Source organism: Hippopotamus amphibius, chromosome 1, assembly GCF_030028045.1.
Source record: "Hippopotamus amphibius kiboko isolate mHipAmp2 chromosome 1, mHipAmp2.hap2, whole genome shotgun sequence".
In the NCBI taxonomy this organism is placed as follows: Eukaryota; Metazoa; Chordata; class Mammalia; order Artiodactyla; family Hippopotamidae; genus Hippopotamus; species Hippopotamus amphibius.
In genome coordinates, this window is record NC_080186.1 from 39,020,896 (window position 1) to 39,044,705 (window position 23,810).

General features: G+C 36.2%; 1 protein-coding gene across 6 annotated transcripts in view; it reads right to left on the reverse strand.

Moving 5' to 3' along the window:
* Positions 1-3,243: 3,243 nt before the first annotated feature.
* The window catches only part of STIL (STIL centriolar assembly protein), a 63,545-nt gene continuing 42,978 nt past the window's right edge, over positions 3,244-23,810 (reverse strand). For 5 of the 6 annotated variants that reach the window (XM_057710094.1, XM_057710117.1, XM_057710126.1 and 2 more), the window contains 5 exons: positions 21,801-21,966; positions 18,339-18,570; positions 14,112-14,328; positions 12,582-12,832; positions 3,244-4,689 (listed from right to left, as the gene is read on the reverse strand). In XM_057710094.1, the coding sequence (XP_057566077.1) occupies positions 3,900-4,689; positions 12,582-12,832; positions 14,112-14,328; positions 18,339-18,570; positions 21,801-21,966 (1,656 nt within the window). In that variant the 3' untranslated portion in view covers positions 3,244-3,899. The remainder of the gene's footprint in view (positions 4,690-12,581; positions 12,833-14,111; positions 14,329-18,338; positions 18,571-21,800; positions 21,967-23,810) is intronic. The other variant, XM_057710111.1, reaches the window with a different exon arrangement.

A 23,810-nucleotide genomic window follows, 5' to 3' on the forward strand; every position in this document is an offset into this window, starting at 1 on the left:
CCATGCTTTCCAACAAGACGGTCCCTCTGTCAGAAATATCACATCTTCTTCTTCTCTTCCATATCATTCCTGCAAGATTTTGGAAAAATCTGAAGCATTCTCAAAATATTGTCCTCCCAGCTTCTCTTAGTATATGCTCACATGTCATATAGTTTTATTATAAGCCCTGACCTCACTGTATTGCTTATGTTTGCATGTGTCTCCCCCATTAGATCGAGATCCTACAGGACAAATTGTCTTGTTCGTCACGGTATGCTCAGCATCTAGCCCAGAGCCCAGCAGTATCAACATTAGACACCTGCTGAATGACTAGGGGTAAAAAAGGTGCAGGTGGGGAGAGGAAGAATGGAGGGAATGGCTACTGCTGGGCTGGATGCTATGGAAGGACTAGGTTGTTAACTATAAATGTGTGACCTTGGTGTCTGTCTCATCATCTGTAGAAAGAGATTGATGATGTCTGCCATACATACTTCAGCTGGGTTTTGGTCGAGAGGATTATATGAGGAAATGTGTGGGAAAGCACTTCGAAGAGTGTGAAGCAGTCTACAAACCTAGGACATCATCATTAAATTCATTTTGTAGGCATAAATGTCTCTCAGTTAATGTAGGAGCTAGGAAAGGTTCTGCCCTCGAGTAATGTCTAGAAAACAAGAGCACAGAAAAATCTTTTGCGTCTCTAATTTCCTGGAGCCATTACAGAACTCAGTAGAGGTTACCACGATGTAAAATCATTGAAGTAAACTCTTTAACATTAAGAGTCTGTGTTCCCTTCTTCAGGACTTTTGACTTAAAAAAACTGTAGTTTCTGGTCTTGGCTAAAGGGCAGGGGGACTTTTTTGGGGAAAATAAGGACGGCAGCTTGGAGGACAGCACATATCTGAAATAGCAGTGACTGTAGTATTCAAAATCATCATTCAGCTCAAGATCTGTGTCTCGTAGGAAGCTCTTCCTGAATTCCTCAGGCCTCCGATAAGTTGTATTTCTCACCAGCGTACCAGGAGCTTGAGCTTGAATCTCTGGTAACAACTTACTTGTGTAAGTTACTTCCCTAACGTCAGTCCCTCAACCAGGAGAGGACACTCACCAGCTGGGGTCAGCCGGGAGGCTTAAATGAACTAAGGCATGCGAAGTGCTCTGCACAGTGCCCTGCGAACACATGGTTAAGCCTTAAAAGATGGAAGCTGTCGTGATTACACTGCTGTGGCTCTTCACAGTCTGGATCACTCATTTTGGCTTGTGGTCATACACTGTCTCATACAGTTGTGCCACTGTTTCCAGTGTGTATCTGTTTTCCCTAGAGCCTTTACAGCTGGCAAAGGCAAGGCTTATGTCTAACATGTCTACATCCACTTCTGTGCAGCTTATTTAGCACAGGCAGGGCAAGGAGAGGACAAGTGAGCATAGAGTAATTTACTATCAAGGGGCTCAGAGGTTGAGCGAAGGGACATTCGATGAAGCGGGTGGAGGCGCCAACCAGCCAGCGCCTAGATTAACAGGTTTTCTTTCCCAGGTAACAGAAGCTCCATTGTTTCCTTATTCCATTTGACATAGCACCCATATATCTATAAACAGTATTCTATGGGACTGGATGAAAGAAATTTAGACAAATGTCACTTGGAAGGCAATCATCTCCAAAGTCTTTTAATCCAATTTTTCCAGTATTAATGCTTTTTCCAAAGATGCTGAAAAGCTACCATAGGTACTAATTTGTCAAATAACTTCCAGAGTGAAACATTCTTCTTAGAGAATTCTAGAGAGGCTTCAGTGATGGTCCCTCTTCTCTGGATGTGTAGTTAGTAGCAGACATGTTCTGTTGAATTAATCTGCAGTCTAAATTCAGTCTCCAAAACTGCTTACATGTCTTATTAGAGGCGTTAAATTAGATGTGCTAACAGAAGAGATGGAATTAGATTTTGCCTAAAAAGCCTCGGGTTCAGTTTTGATTGTTCAGATAGAGAGCTTCTTGTTTGGTGTGGACATTACAGGGTTCCCAGCGATAATGGTATAGTTAAGGAGGCTGTCAGTGAATCAGCATTCTCTCGGTTTTTTAAATAAGATGCAATATAAATTGTATTTATACTCACTTCTTGGGTGAAACACTGAGGGCTAAAGTTAAATAGAACACACTTGAAGTGGCATTGACAATTCCACTACTTAAAAATTTACTCCAATGAAACTTATAAGTGGATTTTTAAAGTATTTATTAAAATAACTGAAGCCCCAAACGATGCCTATGGGAACAAAGGTAAACACAGAGAATCACCATCGGTGACATTTCTACATCTTAATTTTAACTAAAAGAGCAATACAACGGGGAAATGTGCACTAACTGGTGCCTGGCTCCAGTGGGGAACAACAGAGAGCAGCCACGTTACCAGACTTTCGCTGGCTAACTATAAATTGGTTCATCAGATTATTACCCCAGAAGGCCCAGCTGGGTATTTAGAAACCCAAAGGCCATTTCTTTCCAGTTTACATATCATATTTTGATATAAGGCAATGACGTCTTAATTTAACTTCAGCAGATCTTTCTCTCTCAAGTCAATGAGGACTTCTTCATTTATATTCAGAAATAACAATTTAAAACTCATTTTTTAAGAAGGTGGGGGAAGGAAGCAACTGTTGATGCACTCAACAAGTTGGATGGATCTCAAGGATATTATGCTGAGTGAAAACCAACTTCAAGAAATTACACATGCATACTATGATTCCATTTACATTAGCATTTTCAAAATGACAAAACTCCAGTGACAGAGGACAGATCGTTGGTTGTTAGGAGTCAGTGTTGGAGGGAGGCTGTATTTTAAAAGAGTAGAATTAAGGGGTTCTCTGTGATGATGGGACAGTTCCGTGTGCTGATTGGTGGTGGTTATGCAAATCTGTAAGTGATAAAATTCCACAGTTATATACCAAAGAGTAAATAAATAAGTGCAACTTGTGAAACCTGAAAGGTCTGTGGTTTAGTTCCTAATATTGAACCCAACATCAATTGCTTGGTTTTGATCATTTACTATGGTCATATAAGATATTATCATTGGGGGTTGCTGGATGAAGGGTACACCTGAACTCTCTGTATCATTTTTGTAATTTTGGAGGAGGCTAAAAAGTTTTTTTAAAAAAGTGGAGAAGGACATGCTATAGCAGAGGACAAAGGAAAACAGTCAATCTAGACATTTTTATTAAGTTCCATTAAAAATATTAAAACATTTGAAAAACTCACAAAGTTTATAAAACACACTCATACTCAATAATTTTCTTATTCTGTGATAGTCAGTGCTCTATATTGAAAATGCTACATTAACATCAACCCACAAGAGTGCAAAAGTTTTACTTCCACAGTTTTTAACAAATATGCACCTTAATTAAGACAACTACATACTCCATGTATAAAAGCTCTTAAGTTATTTTTAAAAATAAAACTTTCCCCTTAAATCCAATAAGGGTTTTGATTTAGCTAATTTACTCAGGGTCATGATAACTTTATGTTCTTTTAGGTGATACTGGGTAGATGCAGAGATGCAAAATGCTAGGAAAACAGACTTACTTTTCAAAATGTACAGTATAAAAAAGCAATTCAGATTCATAGTTGGATAGCATCTGCTTACCTAATTCGATGAAATAACTGACCTCAGGTTTTTTGGTTTTGTTTAAAAAAAAAAAAAAAGATCCAGTGATGCTGAACAGGTCTATCTGAACAAAGAGCACTTAGCCCTCCTACTAGCCAGCCATCTCACAGACAATCAGGTCACTTGTTCAGCTCTTTGCCATCAGCTGCTACCAAGAAACAGACTGATCCCTAGAATGATCAGGAATTCCACAACTATCAAAAGGCTCTGGCTTCCGTAAGTACCTTCAGAAGACATCCCATCCTCATATCAGGAGGGCGGGGAGTTAAAAGTTTAAAATAATTTTGGCAACTGTCTGAGACGCTTTACGTCTAAGAAGGTGCCTACTGAAGTCATACTATTCATTTGCTTTAAAGTCTCAGAAGGTTTCAAACTTCCAGGAAAAACTGGAGTGTCCCTTAAATTTTCCTTCTCAGGATGTTGGGTATACTCTACTTTTCCAGGTCGGAGGTTCACTGCAGGATTTGGTTTAAGGTTCTTTAATAAGAAAGCTGGGTTTTCATTCAAATGCTGTGTTGCTTTTGGCCGAACAACTTCATTTGTAATATTTCTCAGCACTGGCATATCTGTGTGGGTGCCCGTGGAGTCACTGTTACAACAATCAGTTATCTCACAAGCATTCCTAGAAGGCTCTTTCTGACAATCAAGCTGTTCAGCTATGCAGGTAAGGTTCTGGTTCACTAAATGCTCCCTACTGCTATCCATATTGTCTGGAGGCTCCTCTTCATCGTCACTATTGTCACTGCTTTGTATGAGTCCATATCTCTTCATATATTTTTTGGTTGCAAATGACATGTTGTTTGGTGAAATTAAACTAAGCCCCAGTGTGCTTCTGTCTGTATTAATATGTAGAAGGCTAAAAGATGAGTCACAGTTATTTTGGTTTGATCGAGTGAGAGACAGTTGTGACAGCTGGTTTTCATTTAAATATTTCAGCGCTATAGCATTTGCCTCCATGCTCAAATCCACACCGCTGGGGCTTAAGCCACTCATGCCAACATTAGCAAATGACATGTAGTTTAATCCAGAGATCACTGCTTCAGGGCTGATGCATGCCAACACACTGAAAGACAGAACAGAGCAGGCCATCATTTATCTTACTCAATGTTATTGTAAATATGTTCCATTCTATGAAAGTAACAAAGGGTCTTCAGCTTTAAGTTTGATGGTGCTTTTTATCTGAGAGCTCAGACATCTAAGTCTGGATGATCCAGATACATTCAGGGTGTAAATATGATAACCTAGAAGGTAATCCATGATTCGAAGACTGAAAGTGGAACACAAATTAATTTTCCTAAATTTACATCAGTTATGGTTTTAAGACCAGATATAAGACCCTAAAATGTAAAGCTTTTCAATATTGGTAAAGTAAAACAAAAATAAAATCAAACCAAACAGAAAACGCATCTGATAATATAACATTACAAGATTTGGTGAGTAGCTCACAATATTACATTGTTCATAGTTGAAGAGATTCCATTTGTAGTGAATGAAAAATATCAACCAGTCTCTGGATATGGATGTGTGTGTGTGCACGTGTGTGTATACACTTATTTTCTTTCGTTAGATATAATCTTCACTCACTCTGGTTGGTGTTATCTCATTAATAGTAATTAATTGACTTGCCTCTGCCTGTATGTCACATATACAATAATAGCTGCTAATTTTTTTGGATGCCTTATTATATGCCAGGCACTCTGCTAAACATTCAGTGCCTCATTTAATCCTCGCAGAAACCTTTCTCTGGGAGGTTGTCCCTATCATGTATTTCAACCTTATTCTCCATTACAACAATTCACATTTCCCTTCCCCTACTTTTCTGTTTTCTCCTCGGCATTTATGGCTATCTAGAGATTTAACTCATATTTCTATTTATTGTCTTGCTCCCTCATGAAAACCCATGAGGGCAAGGGACTTTTTGTTTGTTTTCCCTGCCACTGCAGTATCCTTGGTGCCTGGAACAGTGCCTGGCACAGGGTAGGCATTCAGTAAGTATTTACTGAATGAATAAAATAGGTATTATTATTATCTTTATTTTATGGCTGAGAAAATTAAGGAATAGAGATTTTAACTAATTTCCCTAAGTTGAACAGCTAGTAACTGGCAAGCTGAGACCACGTCTGCCTTACTCTCTGGGGTCCTACAAGCACTGTTTCACTGTACTGTATCCAGCAACTTGTATTTTGCTATCAGTTTTTCTATTCCCTAAAAATTAGAGTCCTCTGTGTACTATTATATATATAATATATATTGTATTACTATTCTCTAGTCAAAGAATATGCTATGACTTTCCATACCATCCATTGAAGAAATTCAGCTGTTTTATACATGCCAGCCACTGCCTGCATCCCCACCCTCACAAAACCTAAATAACTATCAGATATTTTTATTCTCATAAGCACCTGAAATTTTGAAGAAACTATTTTCAACCATCGATATCCCCTAAAAACCAGTGATGTCATTACCAATCAATGGAAGAATGTGCTCAGTAATGCTGTTCTTTATAACTACCTTGGAATTCTTCCTCAACCTTCTTGGCATTTACTGTTTTGGAGACTGTCTTAATAAGATGGAATAAGAGATACTACCAATATATATAGATGTTATTCTTTTATGATATATTTATAGTGCTAATATCTTCTGAATATAAAGTCTTTTTTCTACTTTCTTTGCCTATTTCCTCAAAATTATAAGCAATTTGCATATTAAATCAGATGTACATATTAAAAATGAGTATAATATCTATAGATAACTAACATAAATAATATGAAAAGGCAAATAAAAACTTCTAATTGAAAATGTTAAATATTGAGAAAAAGGCGATCTAATTTGGATTACATCTTTTTGTAAAATCATTTTTAAAAATTGAAGTATAGTTACTTTATAATGTTATGTTAGTTTCAGGTATACAGCAAAGTGATTCAGGATATATATATGTGTGTGTGTGTATATATATTCTTTTTCAGATTCTTTTCCATTATAGGTTATCATAATAAGATATTATATACAGTTTCCTGAGCTATACAGTAGGTCCTTGCTGTTTATTTTATATATAGTAGTGTGTACATGTTAATCCCAAACTCCTAATTTATCTCCTCCTCCCATCCCCTTTGGTAACCATTAAGTTTATTTTCTATGTCTGTGAGTCTATTCTTGTTTTGTAAATAAGTTCATTTCTATCATTTTTTTTAGATTCCACATACAAGAGATATCATATGATGTTTGCCTTTCTCTGACTTACTTCACTTAACATGATAATCTCAAGATTCATTCATGTTGCTACAAATAGCATTATTTCATTCTTTTTTTTTTTTATGGCTGAGCAATAATAGAGCTTCTTTTATTGAATGGTTAAAAGATCTATATAAATTCAGAAAAACAATCGATACCAGTTTAGAAGGTTCTTCAAGTTTCATTGTCTAACACAGCCAGCTAGTTTCAATTTTGGGGCTGGAGGAAACACCATTACTTTGAAAACAAAACAAATCAATAATACGCAGAACCAATGCATATAAACACTCGGGTAATTAAGATGAAAAGCAAAAGTAGGCCATTCCACTGATCAAATCCTAAAAGCCTTCATCACACACACACTGTATTAGGATCTCATTAGATGTGCAGTCACAAAAGCATGATGAAAGTTCATTTATGTTTGAGTATGAGAGTCACATGCCAACAATTAGGGGAATTATTCCAACTTACTTAAAGATGAAAACCAACCCTGACTTATTGTCCTGTTTGAATCCTGATTAGTTATCTCCTACTTATCCTGCACAGGGTTTTCAGCTAGAGAAAACATACCACTTTCAAGTAGAGAGCAAGGAAGTAACTAGAGAGACTGCTTAAGATCTGTTTGAATTCAAAAGGTCACTTCAATTGGGAATATGCCTGTAGAGGGTGCTGCCAGTCCTCCATCTTCCCTATAATTTCTAGATATGTCTGGGACCTTCTTTCATTGTTTTCTTGCTTTTGGACCTTCTTATTCTGCAGTGCCATGGAACAGGAAAGCAGAAAGGAAATCTTCCTTCCCCTGTCTCAGCTACTCTTCTGGCTGGAGGATATGCTCCTGGAGTCCAGAACTGGAACGTGAAATAAGTTTTCACATAGGTACAATGACAAAGGTAGCTGGTTTACAGAACTAGAAGAACAACAGGCATTACAAAGATTATAAAGATTACTTTCCTGGAATAACAAACTACAATTTATACACTATTTCTAGAGGAAAAATGTGTCAAATTCTAAACAACTGCCTTATGAACTTTTAGCATACCAGTTACATCAATATGTGTTAAAAGATAACAACAGAAGGCCATAAATACTGACGATAAGTATTACAGAGGTACTAAAAATAAGGCATTCATTGTAAACTTCAGCGATGACCTGAGTAGGTGGGATTTCCTTCTTTTTGCAACCCATGAAGACCCACCAAGCGTGGTTAGAGGCAATGAGGATTCACAGATAGATAAAACTCACAATCTTGCTGGAAAGGTTATCACAAGAACATGCTATAAAATCCATTACAAACAAGGTATTCTGTGAGTACAACACATCAATATTCTGGTGAGGGGGTCCCAGAAACATTGACAAAGGAGGGGACATCTGAGTTCAGCTTTGAAGGATAAGAAGGATTCTTGCAAGCAGAAAGATAAAAAAGAGCATCCCAGGCAAAAGTAACAGCAAGGAACTTTGCAAGTGTCAAAGGTGGGTAAACTGGAATTTGGTAGAGAGTGGTAGGAGATTATACTAAAAGAACTAAGTTCAAGACAAACTGTGATTCAACGTGAATTAATTAGGTACGCTTTAGATAGTCTTATGCTTGGAATCTCCTCTCAGCTTAAGACTATCAACAAAATATAACTTATATGTGTTAGAGAAACAATTTCAGTGCAGTTTCACTTTTAATCACAATAATATATAGAACCCATCCATAAAATATAAATTAAAGACAACAATAATTTTTGTTCTAAATTAGCACAGATCTTTAAAATGGTCAATTTTAATATAGGGTAATTATAATACAGTATGGAAATATGCTAGGTACCTCTCCTATGTCCTTCCATAGCATACTATATCCTTCCTTTTCATAGCAGATATCAGAGTATTATACCATTGACTATTTATCTGTGCATCTTCTCCACTGAACTATAAGATTTATGAGGGGAAAGATGCTTTTCCTAGGTTATCCTGTATACCATGATATTTCTCATAGCTGGCTCACAGAAGCTCAATGCATATTTACTGAAGTAAAATGAGTGAAAGTACTGGTGAACTACTACTACATATAGCTGGTAGGACTATAAAATCTTACTCTTTCAGAAAGCAATGTAGTGACAGCCTTAAAGTTTTCCTACCATTTGACTTAGTCTTTCCATTTCTGAGACTCTATCCTAAGGAAATAATCCCAAACCTAAAAACTGCAATCTTTGCAAAAAGATGTTTATCATAGCAATAGTTAAAACAGTAAGACACTGAAAACAATTTGACTCAGTTCTGACCAGAGGGGAAGGGTTAAGTAAACAAACACTATGTCCCACTTACTGGTTTATTATAACTCCATTAAAGATGATGCTTAGAAAATGTTACAACAACTTTGAAAACATGCTTATCTTCCAATGTAAAACCAAAAACAAATTTTTTTTTTGATATATACAGTATGGTCAAAATACAAAGCAGCAAAATATATACCACCATAAGACCCCACCAAAAAATTAAACAAGCAATAAGCACAGAGCAAAAGAGTAAAAAACAAAACAAAAACAAAACTATGGACTTTAGAGTTAGAAGAAGAGTAGGTTTAAAATTAAAGGTGTGGGGCCTTGAGTAAATCGGTACTTAATTTCCTCATCTATAAAACGTGTATAAGAATAGTACCTATCACACAGATTGCCAGGATTAACTGAAATAATGTTGAATAAAACTTTAGCACAGTTCCTCACACATTATGAGCACTCAATAAACGGTTGCTGGACTTCCCTGGTGGCGCAGTGGTTAAGGATTTGTCTGCCAATGCAGGGGACATCGGTTCCATTCCTGGTCAGAGAAGATTCTACATGCTGCGGAGCAACTAATAAGCCCATGTGCCTCAACTCCTGAGCATGTGCTCTAGAGCACTCGTGCCACAACTACTGAAGCCCAAGCACCTAGAGCCTGTGCTCCGCAACAAGAGAAGCCACTGCACTGAGAAGCCCGTGCACTGCAACAAAGAGCCCCTGCTCACCGCAACTGGAGAAAGCCTGAGCACAGCAACGAAGACCCAACACAGCCAAAAAGCAAACAAATAAATGTATTAAAAAATAAAATAAAATAAATGGTTGCTGTTAAAATTATTTTAGAAAAATAAAAGGAAATACAAAAGCAAATTTTTTAATAATAAATGAAGTTGGTTGGTATGAATTATTTATTTATTTATTTATTTTTTGGCCTCGCAGCTTGTGGGATCTTAGCTCCCCAACCAGGGATCATACCCAGGCCCTCAGCAGTGAAAGAGCAGAGTCTTAACCACTGGACTGCAAGGAAATTTTCCTGAATTTTTTCCCTTGTCTACTTTTCTAAATTTTCCAAGTTTTCCAAAACAAACTTATATTACTTTGACAAATGGAAACAAAACAAATTATCAAACTCTATTTCCAAAGCTTTACAATATTTTACACAAAAATTTATATCATATAATAAAGCTTAAAAAATAAGTTTTCATGTTAAGATACAGCTGTTATTGTAAAATTTTAGCCAGCTTACCCCTCTATGGAAATTATTACTTTAACATATTGCTTTGAACTGAAAACAATTTTTTTCACATCAGCTTTCACTTCCTTGAGAAAATCATCTTCCATGAAACTAAAATCCTATCTATGAATGTGCATCTATGGATTTTTCAACTCATATGGAAAACTGAATTTTAAAAATGGGAATGGCTCACAATATTAAATGAAAATGTCTATTTTATAATGGTAAATAAAGAAAAATAAACAAAATTATACATATAGTAAAACTGCAAATGTTTCCTAATTTTCTTTGTGTGTTATTAGTTCAGATGACATTTTCTAAAATTCCAACCCTAAGCATATATTATTTTTATAGTATAAATTTATAATATAAATTGTCATTTAAATAAAGTACAAAAGAATTGATTAAAACAATCTGACTATCCCACACTGATACATCGAAAAGGCTTTACTTTCCACTTCATTCCAGGCATTTAAAAACTGAATCAAATTAATTATGTACTGAAAATTTATTAATTTCAATGTTTTACACTTAACACACTAAAATAGGGTGGCCACTATGAAGAAATATATTACTTAAGAACTATTCCCTAGGACTCCCTTGGTGGTCAAGTGGCTAAGACTCCGCACTCCTAATGCAGGGGGCCTGGGTTCAATCCCTGGTCGGGGAACTAGATCCCACATGCAAGCTGCAACTAAAGATCCCCTCATGCTGCAACTGAAGATCCTGCATGTGGCAATGAAGATCCCAAGTGCCACAACTAAGACCCAACGCAACCAACCAACTAACTAAATAAATATTTTTTAAAAATTTCCCCACAGGCAGCCATATCAAAATGTAAGGGTTCCATACAGATAGTAGGGTGATTTGTGCATTCCAACAGAAGTTATAGAGCCTCTATGCCAAGAGTACTGAAATAAAACCTTCAGAAGTGCTAGCCTCATTCCTACACTGGTGGTAAGAATACAAACTGGTACAACTATTTTGGTGGGCAATGGCAACACCTACCAAAACTTCAGATGCACATATCCTTTGATCCTGCCTACTCTCAGGAATTTATCTCACAAAGACATTTGTACCAGTGTCTGTGAATGATGTTCACTTAGCATTATTTGAGATAAGAAATTTGAGATAAGAGATTCAGCCTAAAAGTCCATTAATCGAGAACTGGGGACTTCCTTGGCGGTCCAATGGTTAGACTCCGCGCTTCCAATGCAGAGAGCGTGCGTTTGATCCCTGGTTGGGGAGCTAAGATCCCACACGCTGCGTGGTGCGGGCAAAGAATTAAAAAAAAGAAAAATTGAGAACTGGGGCTCACAGTGTTATAGTACATGGGTACAATAGAAAATTATTCAGCTGTTTAAATGCACGAGAAAGAATTGCATATACCTATAAAGAAAAGTATCTAAGATATAATGTTAAGCAAAAAACCCAAATTGTAACGCTCATCACACTCATCAAGATGTATACTTGAACATGCCTAGAGCACTTTCTAGAAGAATATCAAAGAAATAGTTAAGAGAAATAACTAGAATCAGACTGAGGAGTTTGGGAAGTGGGGGCTTTTGCATTTTATATGATATTCTTGCATGTTATTTGACATTTTTTTAAATCATGAGATTGTATTACTTTTGTAACTAGAAAACAATATAAAAAATGATTAACAGAAAACACACTAGCCTTAATAACATAATTTCCAGATTCTGTTCTCTTTAAAAACAAGTGTGTGTTGAGGTGATCTTTGATGAAGAGGAATTTGAACAGAAGAACATGGCCAGTTGGAACTAGTGAGCAAGAGTAAAGTTCATATAACTATATTCTTCAAAACATTCCTACAAGAAGGAATGTTTTTGGCTTTTAGATGCGACAACTGCATTAACTGTACATCCAATAGCTGGCACAGACCCTATCACCTCCAGGAAAACTTTTCCAGACACCAAAAATAAGCAAAAAGCTCATTTCTCTTCCTCTAAGACTCCCAGGGCATTTTGTTGGCATCTTTACCCAGGAGATATCCCCCAATATCTCTCAAATTACTTAGATAAAAAACCCACTCTTCTACTAAAATGAAGAATCTATATGGTAGAGATGATCTATTATTTACCACATATATAGTAGACACTGAATAAATTATAAGCCAATTGAATTGAGTGGCAAGCTTATACCTTTTTCCATGAGACAGCTGCAATCACTTAATTTTTTTTTATTTTTTAAAACAAATTTTGAACTTACCTGGCGTGGTCCACTTTATGTGCATTTTTCTTCACTTTAGTAGGAGAATCAATTTTTACTCCAAGGTTTCTTAGTTGCTTAAGGGTTGCGTTAAGAACACAATCTTTGTCCACTGCTCCTGAATCATGGTTTTTTTTCTTAGTATGGTAAACATTCTGGGTTCTGGTGCATTCGTGACTGATAACTACTGCTTTGGTAGATGGCTGCTCATTTTCCTTGGGGGAGTTATTCAATAGGTGGTTCCCTTGACCCTGATGAAAAAAAGAAAAAGGATTATTTGAAAAATCACTAATAAGTCTTAGGAAACAAAAATGCAAACAACAGTGTTAAGTAATACCAGAGAAGAGCAAAATATTATCTTGCTAAATTCTACAAAGTATCAAATACAGTTGCCAAGTTTTATCGAGTATTTATAAAAGAAGCCCACTCTAATGAATAAAATACTTCATCAGATCCTCGAGAAAACTTAGAATGTTTGTTCAGAACTCGTTCATTTTAAAACCAACAGATTTAAAAACCATTTGAGTAATATTTCAAGTGTTTTCAAGGATTTAAAATAAATTCTTTAGAAACAAAAGTTTAAAATCATGCCTTCATTTGAAAAATGATAATTATTCAGAGTTATACGTTTGATCTTTATGTTACTTTCAGAATTTGACTCCTCTCTTTTCTTGCTTTGAATGAGAACGACCTGTGATCCTATCTCTGCCTTCGTGACATTAAAGCATATTTCATTCCCTTGAACACACGGCTGCCAGCATCAGTCTAGGACCTGGCAGGCAAATAACAAATATGTGTTAACTGATGAATAGTTAGGGCTCTATGAAGTATGTTTAATTAGCCTTCAATTATAAATGGAGAAATCAAATGTTCCAGAGTCTACAATTTGACTGTGACAGCCACGGTCATTCAACCTTCAAGTCCCAGTTTACATTCTAGCTTTTCCAAGATGACTATTTCCTCCAACCAGAATTACCCCTTTTTATTGTGTGTTGCTTTTGCTTACAGCACTTCTCAGCCTGTCTTATAGTTGTTTGTTACTGGTATCCATGTGCTATTTCCCCTAGGTTTTCAAAGGCAGAGACTGTCATATTCATCTTTATATTATCCACTTTACTCAGTTCATTTTCTTAGACTAAGTATTCAATTTAAAAAATTTGCTTATCTGAATTGAAATCAATAAATATCATAAATATTCTATTACTTTCCAATTTTCAAACTTCCTGCAAATACTTGCTTATTTCTTCTGGTACTAACTTTAGTTTGAATTTGGCATAATGTCAACATATTTTTAAAATGAGACTTTTTTTTTCCTGGCTAAATATCTGATGACTGGCATGCTTACAGTGAATTACTGAATTTAGGTTATAATTTGTGAAAAGCTAAAAGAAATAAGTGCTATATCATTAATTTGGGGAAAATCCTTTTATGTCAAGGTCCCGATCAGTTTAAAGACAGGCAAGGCTTAATTTGTATACCCTAGACTAAATAACCATCTCACAAAAGATGAAATGCTTTACATTTTCTTACCAACACATCTTGGAATAGTTTCTGGTTATCTGATGGTTGATGAGGCAAGGGCTGCATTACTTGCTCAGTTTTGGGTTCCCCTGATGTTACAGAGCTGTTAGTGGCACCCTCTGTTGGTCCACTCTGGAAGAAGCACATGTTTACACTCTCTGCCAGCAGAGGATTTGGAAAGAATACAGGCACATCAGGTTCTTTTCTCACAAGTGGAGACGAGCTGCTTGAAAGGACATATATAAAGTAAGTGTTAGTTATCAAGGTATCTTCTATGTAAAATATTTAAAGTGCAGTAATTTTGGGAGAATGGGATAAGACTCAGCAGCATTCTGGTTTGTATTGTCAGCTCTTAGTGATACTATATAAGCATTTCATCTTGATAGGCTGTATATAAATCGTTAAGATGGTAAATTCTATGTTATTTTGTTTTATAACAACAACAAAAAACCCCCACAAAAACCTTAAATGGTTTACTAAAACAAATATAATTCCTTGTTGTGCCAATCAAAGCTCTCTGAAACTTGGTAGTCAACTTCATTTTCAGCCAATCTTTTTCAATGCCCTCTGTTTTATTTTATACTCTCAGTAAACTGGATTACTAACAATACTCTGAATTTTGCCCATAAATCTTGCCTACAACGCAATACTTCTCAATCTTAGCTACATGGCAATAGCACTTGTAAAGTTTTGAAAAATACAACTGTTTGGAAGTCTTCCTTCAGAGATTCTGCACTGGTGAAGGGCCCAAATTTACCTATATTTTCATACCATGGAGCCAAGAATTACTGTTCTAATGCCTTTAAACTGGCACACTCTTATCAAAATCCTATCCACTATTCAACAGACAAGTTTGCTTCCTCTATGATGTTCTAAAATCTTAACTGGATATGTCCTCTTGCTTCTTTCAACCCCCATAGCACTTCCTTCTATCTCTTAGGTCACATATATTCTCATTTATAATATAGTTATCTGTGTGTTGGTGTTGTGGGCAAATTTCTTGATCTCTCTGGGCCTCAGTTTCCTCATCCATAGAATGGGGAAAACAATATCCACCTCCTTGGGTTGGAAAAGATAAGACAGGATTAAAGGAGATACAAAGTGCCTAGCATGGTGCCAGATAAACATAGTGGGTGATCCGTGACTGCTAGTTTTCTTCATCTCCTGCTGCTATCCTCTTGCTTCCTAAATATCATATTGAACCTTTATCTTCAACCATGTTAGCTAATTTCACTTTAATGAAAATACCAAAACTCAAATGTAGAAGCAGAAATCCAGCCTTTAGAGATTTTATGGCTTTTGGGGAAAGTACTTGTACTAAGTAGGACTTTTATCATGCAAACATTTGCAAAGCACTTTATTTTTAAGGAGAGTCCATGTCAGTTTCTGAGTTTGCCTTATTTCACCTTTAGCTAAATGATGACAATAATTAGTTACTAATTCTGGTACTGCTCTACATGCTTTACTCATATTAACTCATCTAATCTTTACAACAATCCTGAGATAGGTACTTTCACTGTCTCCATTTATAGACAAGAAAACAGAGTCATCCAGAAATTATGAGACCTGCCCATGGTCACACTGCTGTGATTTGAATCCAGGCAGTTTGGCACCATGCTCTTAATCACTCTGCTATACTGCATTTTCAAGAATTTTAAAATATCTGTCTCGGTGTCTAATATTCCAAACAAAAATAAAAGCTAAAAAAGAAGAAAAGAACCAAAACATTAAAGATTTCAAATTAAAAAAAAAATTTAAAGATAATCTTAATATGGCAAGTGTTAGTAGATATCCAAAGCATGACTTCTTAAAAAAAAAAACAAAAAACAAAAAACAAAGATTGTGTCGAAAGAAAGTCTATACATATCACATACCACTCTGCCCTGGAAAAAAGCAACCAACTACAATATACGCTACGAGCCAAAAAACTTATCTTTCACAAACTGCTTTAACATGAGACTGATTCAGCAAGACATTCAAAGGGGACAGGAACCCAGGTGGCCAGATGCCATGTATAAACCTTAGTAGTGGGAACCATAACATGAATCAGGCCAGATGTTTGGGAAGAATCCTAGAGAAGCACGAAAACCACCATACACAACACTGGAGATACCATTTAATCCAAATCATATATTGTGCTGAACAAAGATCAGATTTACATCTAGCTATGTGTTGGAATCAACAGAGTTGGTTAATTGCCCTGAAAAGGCAATTAACTGCATTCTATCAATTAACTTAGATCTGTTTCTGAAGTTAAAAACCACAATGGATTGGAGATTTTTAAAGTTCTGACTTAAAAACTATTTCAGGGGGAAAACCTCCTAATTCTTGAAAGTAGTCTACAGTTTACAGAAGTAAGTCAGGGAGAATAAATAAGAATAACCACAATTCACGCGTCTATTCGCAGTTTCTATAATTATTCCAAATAAAATGTGGACTTATCTTGGGGCTCACCGCAAACTGCTCTTCCTATCACTGCACATTTAGGAAGTAGCTAACATGGGGAACCAGACACTCGGTCAGGTCTTAAGCATGCAGAAATGAGTATGATCCCTGTCCTGGAGGAATTCAATCTAGCGGGGGAGACACATATACAGATCTGTTTAATACACCTGTGGTGCACACTATGAGTACTTAATTGAATTGTACGGTTAAAACGTACTCTAGTGAGCAAAGCAGATAAGTATTTCTAGTTTTCTGGAGGAGTGTGTTTATTGTTTTAATCATTATTGTAATCAGAACAATTTAAAATGTCAAACACTATCAAAAGGTTTATAATTTTAAAAAGTAATCAACTGCCTGCCCCATGCCACCCCCACCACTGAATTCATCTCTTTTAAAACTGTTTCATGTGATACTACCCTGTGGTGTTTTACACTGACATTATTCCTCTACCTTCAAAACGTATTCTACACCTGATCCCTTCTACCACTTCCATCACAGTCAATTCCAAGGTATCTCCATCTCATTTGGTCTTTAGTCTTCTAACCAGTCTCCCTACTTCTACTCTTAGCCTCCATCAGTTCACTTGCCACAAAACAGCTAGAATGGCCTTTAAAAAATGAAAATCAGATCATACCACTCTATCATTTAAAGTCTTCCCTGGTTCTAATGAACACAGAATAAGTTCAGAACTCCTTTCTACATCCTACAAAGCCCTACATAATTTGGCTCCTGCCTGTATCGCCGACCATACTTCCTGTGCTCTCTCTGTCACTAAGTCCAGCCACAATGGCTTTCCTGCTTATTTCTGGAACTCTCAAGCTCAGGCACACGTCAGGGTCTACACTTGCCATTTCCTCCACCTGAACACTCTTCACCAGATGTTGTCATGGCTGGCTTCTTCTCATCATTCAACCCACTCTTCAAATGTTACCCCCTCAGGGAAGGCTTCTTTCACCACCCTCACTCTCATGCCACTATCCCAGTTACACTCCACTTGGTCACCCTGGTTTATTTTCTTCAAGCAGTTGTCATTATATGAAATTATGTGATTTCCTGCTGATGTGGTTATAGTCTGTCTTTACAACTCATGGAAATTTCATCAAGTCAGGAGCTTTGTCTGACCTACTGCTCAATGTCTAGGACCTAGTTTTGTGGCAGCACATACCAGAAGCTCAAACAATATTTGTTGAACTTGTCTCCAAATTTGCTAAGGATCTAAATCACTTCAGAATCCTTATTTTTTTAACAGAAAATTTCATAATGAAAAATTTCAAACACAAAAGAGAACAGTTAAACAACTATGTACAATCAGTTTTAAAAATTACCTACTCACAGTCTATCTTGCTTCAACTATACTCCTAGCCATTTCATCCCCACCAGCTTATCCTGAAGTGTATCTCAGATAACAGGTTATAGCGCTCAGAAATAAGGACTCTCTTATACGTATATAATTACAATGCAGTAAATCTTTAAAAATTTACAAAATTCAGGACCCCGGCTCCATCTGGGACCTAGTGTTATCAGAATCTCTACAGGGAGGCCTGAGCATACGTATTTTTGAAATTTTCTTCAAATGTTCTGATTCAGCCAGACTGTTTTACACATCCAATGACTGTCATCTGGGAATGGTTCTAGAAGGCTCAGAATTGTCTGTTACATAGGAATCACTTTAGGAAAGACACCAATGAAAATACTTTTACAAAACAGTTTCTGAGTTAGAATACTAGAAGAATAGTAGGATTAAAAAAGAAAAAAAGAAGTAAGATGAATATTGAATCAAAGAGTTCTTACTTGGATACAGACAGTTGCTGATTAAATTCCTCTTCCACAGCAATGTTGCTCTCTTCAAAACTGGGAATATCAACAGCTTTTAATGAAGATGCACTACCTGGAGTACTTGTGACTTCATTATTAATATCAACAGAAAAATTCATGTCCTCACTGGAAATCTTGGTATCATCTTGCCTCAGCTGAGACTCAGGCTGCGGATCATCACCTGCCGCGTTCCAAAACAAGCTGGCACCTAGAGGTTAGAGGATTTAACAGACACCAAGACAAACATTCAATTATCAAAATAATTCTTTGACAAACATGTTAAGTAACGCTAACTATATTATTTTAACACAATTATCTAGAACTGTTTTCAGATTATTTTTTCTCAGAAATGCCATGAAGAGGTAAGTGAAAGGTGAAAAGAGAGAAAACTGGGGTACAAAGGGAAAGAGGACATTCTGGGTCCTGCCTCTTCAAGAGGTGTGGCTCTCAAATGATGTGTTTTACCTCTTGAAGGTTCTGAGTATGGTTTGGGGTGTATATGTGTTTTGAAAACTGCTGTTCTGAAAACCAGGAGAAAATGTATAAATGCAAATCCCTCTGATTTTGATTCTTAAATACAGTATTTATGAGACTATATTAGAGATGTATCAGACATACGTAATATCAGGCAAGCATTTAAAAATCAAATGTTTCCCAAACTTTATGGCTCACTTGCACAATTATTTTCAGAACTATTTGCATGCATTATTGTTTACTAATTATTATTTGTTTACTTATTTCCTTTAAATCAACTCATTTTATTTTAGCTTCATCATTTCTGTGAAATCATAGATTTTATATGCTAGTTACATTTTTCCAATACTCATACGAACAAATATATCTACAAAATATAAGATAGTCATCTGTATACTACATCAAATCATCTTTTGAATCTGAGTGATAATGCATTCCACAATTTGGGAAATACTGCTATACATAAATGATTTAAAGAAATAAAAAAGTCAAAACCAAAGACTACATTCAAGTCAATACTGTTTCCACTTCAAGCAACAACTTGGGTGATTTTAAATAAACATAAATTAACAAAAGCATGATTTAGTTTTGTACTCACTATACATAAAAAAAAAAAATCCCTGATTTGGGAACTAAGATCCTGCAAGCTACGTGGTGTGGCCAAAAATAAAAAAGGACAATTTTGGAAAAGTTACATGAGTGCTGCTACTGTTCCTGAACACCTAGCAATGTATAACCTTAGGAATTAAGTATTACTATAGAATAAACATGCTTCTAAGGGCCATTTATCTCAAATGACTATTAACAATTCATTTTTCTGCATGTAAGTAATAGCTCTAAATATGAATCTATGAGGTTTAAAAATATTTGAATTCTATACATGTTTAAAAACTTGTTTCAAATAATTTTAGAATATCAGTTCAAACATGTGAATGATTTCATTCAATTATCATTTACTCAACACACATGATCTAGGCATCAGGTTAGGTAATGAGATACAAGAGTCAATAAGGCAGTGCTCCAGACCCCAAAAGCTTACCATCCAGTGACAGATACAGATGATAAGCAATTGTAATACAGTAAGTAGAGAATTTCACAAGAGGACATAGAAGGAAACTGCACTTTTTGGTCTGTTATCTCACAATACTCCTTTACCGCCACCCATCTACAACACACATACATACACTTTCCCAGGAAACTGTCACCCTTACAATTTACAAAGATGGGACTCCAGCAGTTATGCCTATCGTATGCTTCTCAACCCCCTTACCCATGAATCAGGGATTACAACCTCATTCAAACTAGGGCATTCAGGTTTTCTGCAGTTTGAAACTGGGACTGAAGGATCGTAATGTGGTTTGTGTACATGGGTAGAACTGTATAACACAGAAACTTTGGAGCTCTGGGTGAGCTATATTTTAAAAAGTAAAGCAGTGAAGACTGCATACAGAGTTGATAAAACAGTCGTGTGGAATAACTGGGATAGTCCAGTGGTTTTCAAGTTTTTAATTCTAGTTTTTTCCTGAAGTCGAGCCCTATTCCTGGCCTTAGTTTTCATGAAACACCCCATATCCTTCCAGTAAATTCCCCTTCCTTGCTTAAATCAGTTCAAAGTGGCTCATGTTACTTGCAACCAAAGAATCTTAACTAATACCGAGTAATACCTGAATTTGACTTATAAATGTACAAGAGTTTCTTGCTACCCTCCCTCGTTGCTGCCCTCTACATGGAGAGTTTAGATAATATTGATATATGGGTTCAGATAAAGATTACAGAAATATGTCTTCCTCCTTTATTCTCTCTCTTAAATTTTTATTTGCCAGGCTCAAATCTTTATCTGTTACTTTCACAAGTCTTAAGTAATTAATCCACCTCTACTCTTCTAACATTTGAGTATTACTATCCACATTTCCAAAAGTAGCTCAATCTTAACAGATATTAAGACTGAATTCACCCCTTCGCCTCTGCTTCTCTAACTTGCCTTCCTTCTGTCATCCAGGCTTGAAATCATGGAGTAACTTTTACTTTCATCTTTATTAAACTTTAATTTTGGAATAATTCTAGATTTATAGAGAAGATTAAAACAGAGAGTTACTGTGTACTCCTCACCCAGATTTCCCTGATGTTAACATCTTACATTACTGTGGTAAAGTTTTCAAAACCAAGAAACCAGTATTGGTACATTACTATTAACTAAAACTCCAGACTTCATTTGGATTTCATCAAACTTTTCCACTAATGTCCTTTTTCTGTTCCAGGAGCCAATCCAGGATAATCACATTGCATTTAGCTGAAGTAACTTGAATTCTTCCTCTTCCAACTGCCATATCCAATTAGTTTTCAAATCTTATCAACACTGTACATGCCTCTTCCTCTTCATTCTTATCACCACCACCCTATGTATTAGACATCTTGCAGACAATGAAGACACAAAGATCTTGAAGATCTCATAGTCTGGCGGTGAGTAAATGTAAACAAATATATATCATTTATATCATTAATTGATTTTTTAAAAGGCCTTCTATTTTGCTTATCAATTGAAGTAGATATGGCTTTGTGAAAGACGTAGTAAAGGCTCTCCATGACATAGTAATGTGTAGAGTACTAGACAACCCAGAACCCTGTGTTTTCTCACTGAGCCCATAATATTTTCTCCACCCAATCTGTTCTGCCATCTCTCAATTCTACCAACTAAGATCCTACATTCCCTTCAAGGCCCAGGATCAATAACACTGCATAGATGAAACCTTCCCTGATCCTTTAAACCACAGATGACTTCTCTGATTAGAACTGGGTCCAGCTTGGGAAAACACAAAAACAAACAATATATTACATTATGTGGTTTCCAATCTGTTTTCAGGTAGTTTTATCTCATAAAGAGTAAAATTAAGACTTAAGTTATACTCTCATCACCTTAGTTTTCATTTTATGTGTACCATGTACAAATTTAAAAAATGAAATTACCTGTGCTCACAGCAATGCTTACACTTTTTCTCACGTGCAAAGCAGGGGGAGACTGTGCTTCCATGGAAACCAACTCCATTTGTCTTGTAGCTTGCATCATGTCTTCAACAGTGGTTGTCTTAGGGGAACAGGGCTGCAGAGACTGTGCCTCCAACAAACGCTGAATCTGTATCAGTTAAAAACATACTTTAAACTGACAGTGAAGTAATCAGCCAAATTGGCAGAAGAGTTTAAAAATGAGTTACAGAGTGCCCTAGTTATAAATAACTGACTTTCAACTATAATTTTTCACATTTCAACTAAGTTATACCATAAAACTTATTCAATGTTGAAAATCATTGCCATTAGTTATTAAGAAGCATTTAAGTGGGCTACATATGAATTTAAAAGTAAAAACATACAGGTGTTTAGATTAGCATTCATAAATTGACATTCATTCAGAAAAGCCTTAATGTTAACACTCCAAATGAACATTTTATTCCTATTTCACTTACAAATCAAAAGATAGGAGGCACACTCTAACTCCGTATATCAAATTAGAACAATTTTTTACACAAGATTCATCTTATAAAGGTTAACCAGAATTGTCCATTTTGGTCATGCTGAAACTGGAAATATTCATAACAACCTCTGACACTGAGTGCTTCTTGTTTACAAGACACAATAATAAGAGCTTTTATGCATGAGTTTTTACAACGACCCCGTGAAGAAAATACTACTATTAAGTATACTTTACAGAGAAAAAAACTTGAGGAACTAAAAATAAAGTTACTGGGGACTTCCCAGGTGGCGTAGTGCTTAAGAATCCTCCTGACAATGCAGGGGACACAGGTTCAATCCCTGCTCCAGGAACATCCCACATGCCGTGGAGCAACTAAGCCCGTGTGCCACAACTATTGAGCCTGCACTCTAGAGCCCCGTGAGCTACAACTATTGAGCCTGTGTGCCGAAACTACTGAAGCCCACGTGCCTAGAGCCCTGTTCCACAACGAGAGAAGCCACCAAAATGAGGAGCCTGTGCACCACAATGAAGAGTAGCCCCTAGTTGCCACAACTAGAGAAAGTCTGTGTGCAGCAATGAAGACCCAATGCAGCAAATAAATAAATAAATAAATAAATAAATAAATAAATAAATAAAGTAAGTTACTTGCCCAGGTCACATAACTAAGTAGCAAGCTGAAGTTCAAACACCAAAAGCTTCCCCTCCTTTTTAAATTGAGATATAATTCACATACCATAAAACTTATCTCTTTAAAGTATACAGTTCCATGGTTTTTAGTACACTCACAAAGTCTGCATCCATCCCCATCTAACTCTACAACATTTTCATCAGCCCCTCCAAAATCTCTGTACCCACTAGCCGTCACTCTCCACGGCCCCAGAACCTAGCCTCTAGCAACCACTAATCTACTTTCTGTCTCTACAGATTTGCCTATTCTGGACATTTGGTACAAATGAAACCAAACAATATATGGCCTTGTATCTTGCTTCTTTCACTTAGCATAACGTTTTCCAAGTCCATCTGTGCTGTAGTACCTATCAGTACTTCATTCCTTTTGATGACTAAAATATTCCATTGTATAGATAATGTCACACTGTGTTCCTCTATTCATCAGTTGATGGACTTTGGATTGTCTTCACCCTTGGCTATTATAAATAATGTTGCTATGAACACATATGTACAAGTTTCTGTGTGAACGTAGTTTTTCATTTCTCTTGGATATACACCTAAGAGTGGAAAAGCCTCCCTTTTTAAACACTGTGATTTTCTATTTCCCTAGAGTTATACTGTGTGTTCAACTAATCTCATTAATTTTACCAGATTAACTTTATTAATATAGGAGAATAAGTATTATCAATAAATTGCTGAGACAGTAGAGATACGACCTGCATTAATAATACAAAATGGCATATATTCTTATAGTAGTTTGGAGCATAGGCTTTAGTGTCATGAGGACATAATTTAAATCCTACTCTGCACCTTTTGGAAAAGCTATGTAGCCACTATGA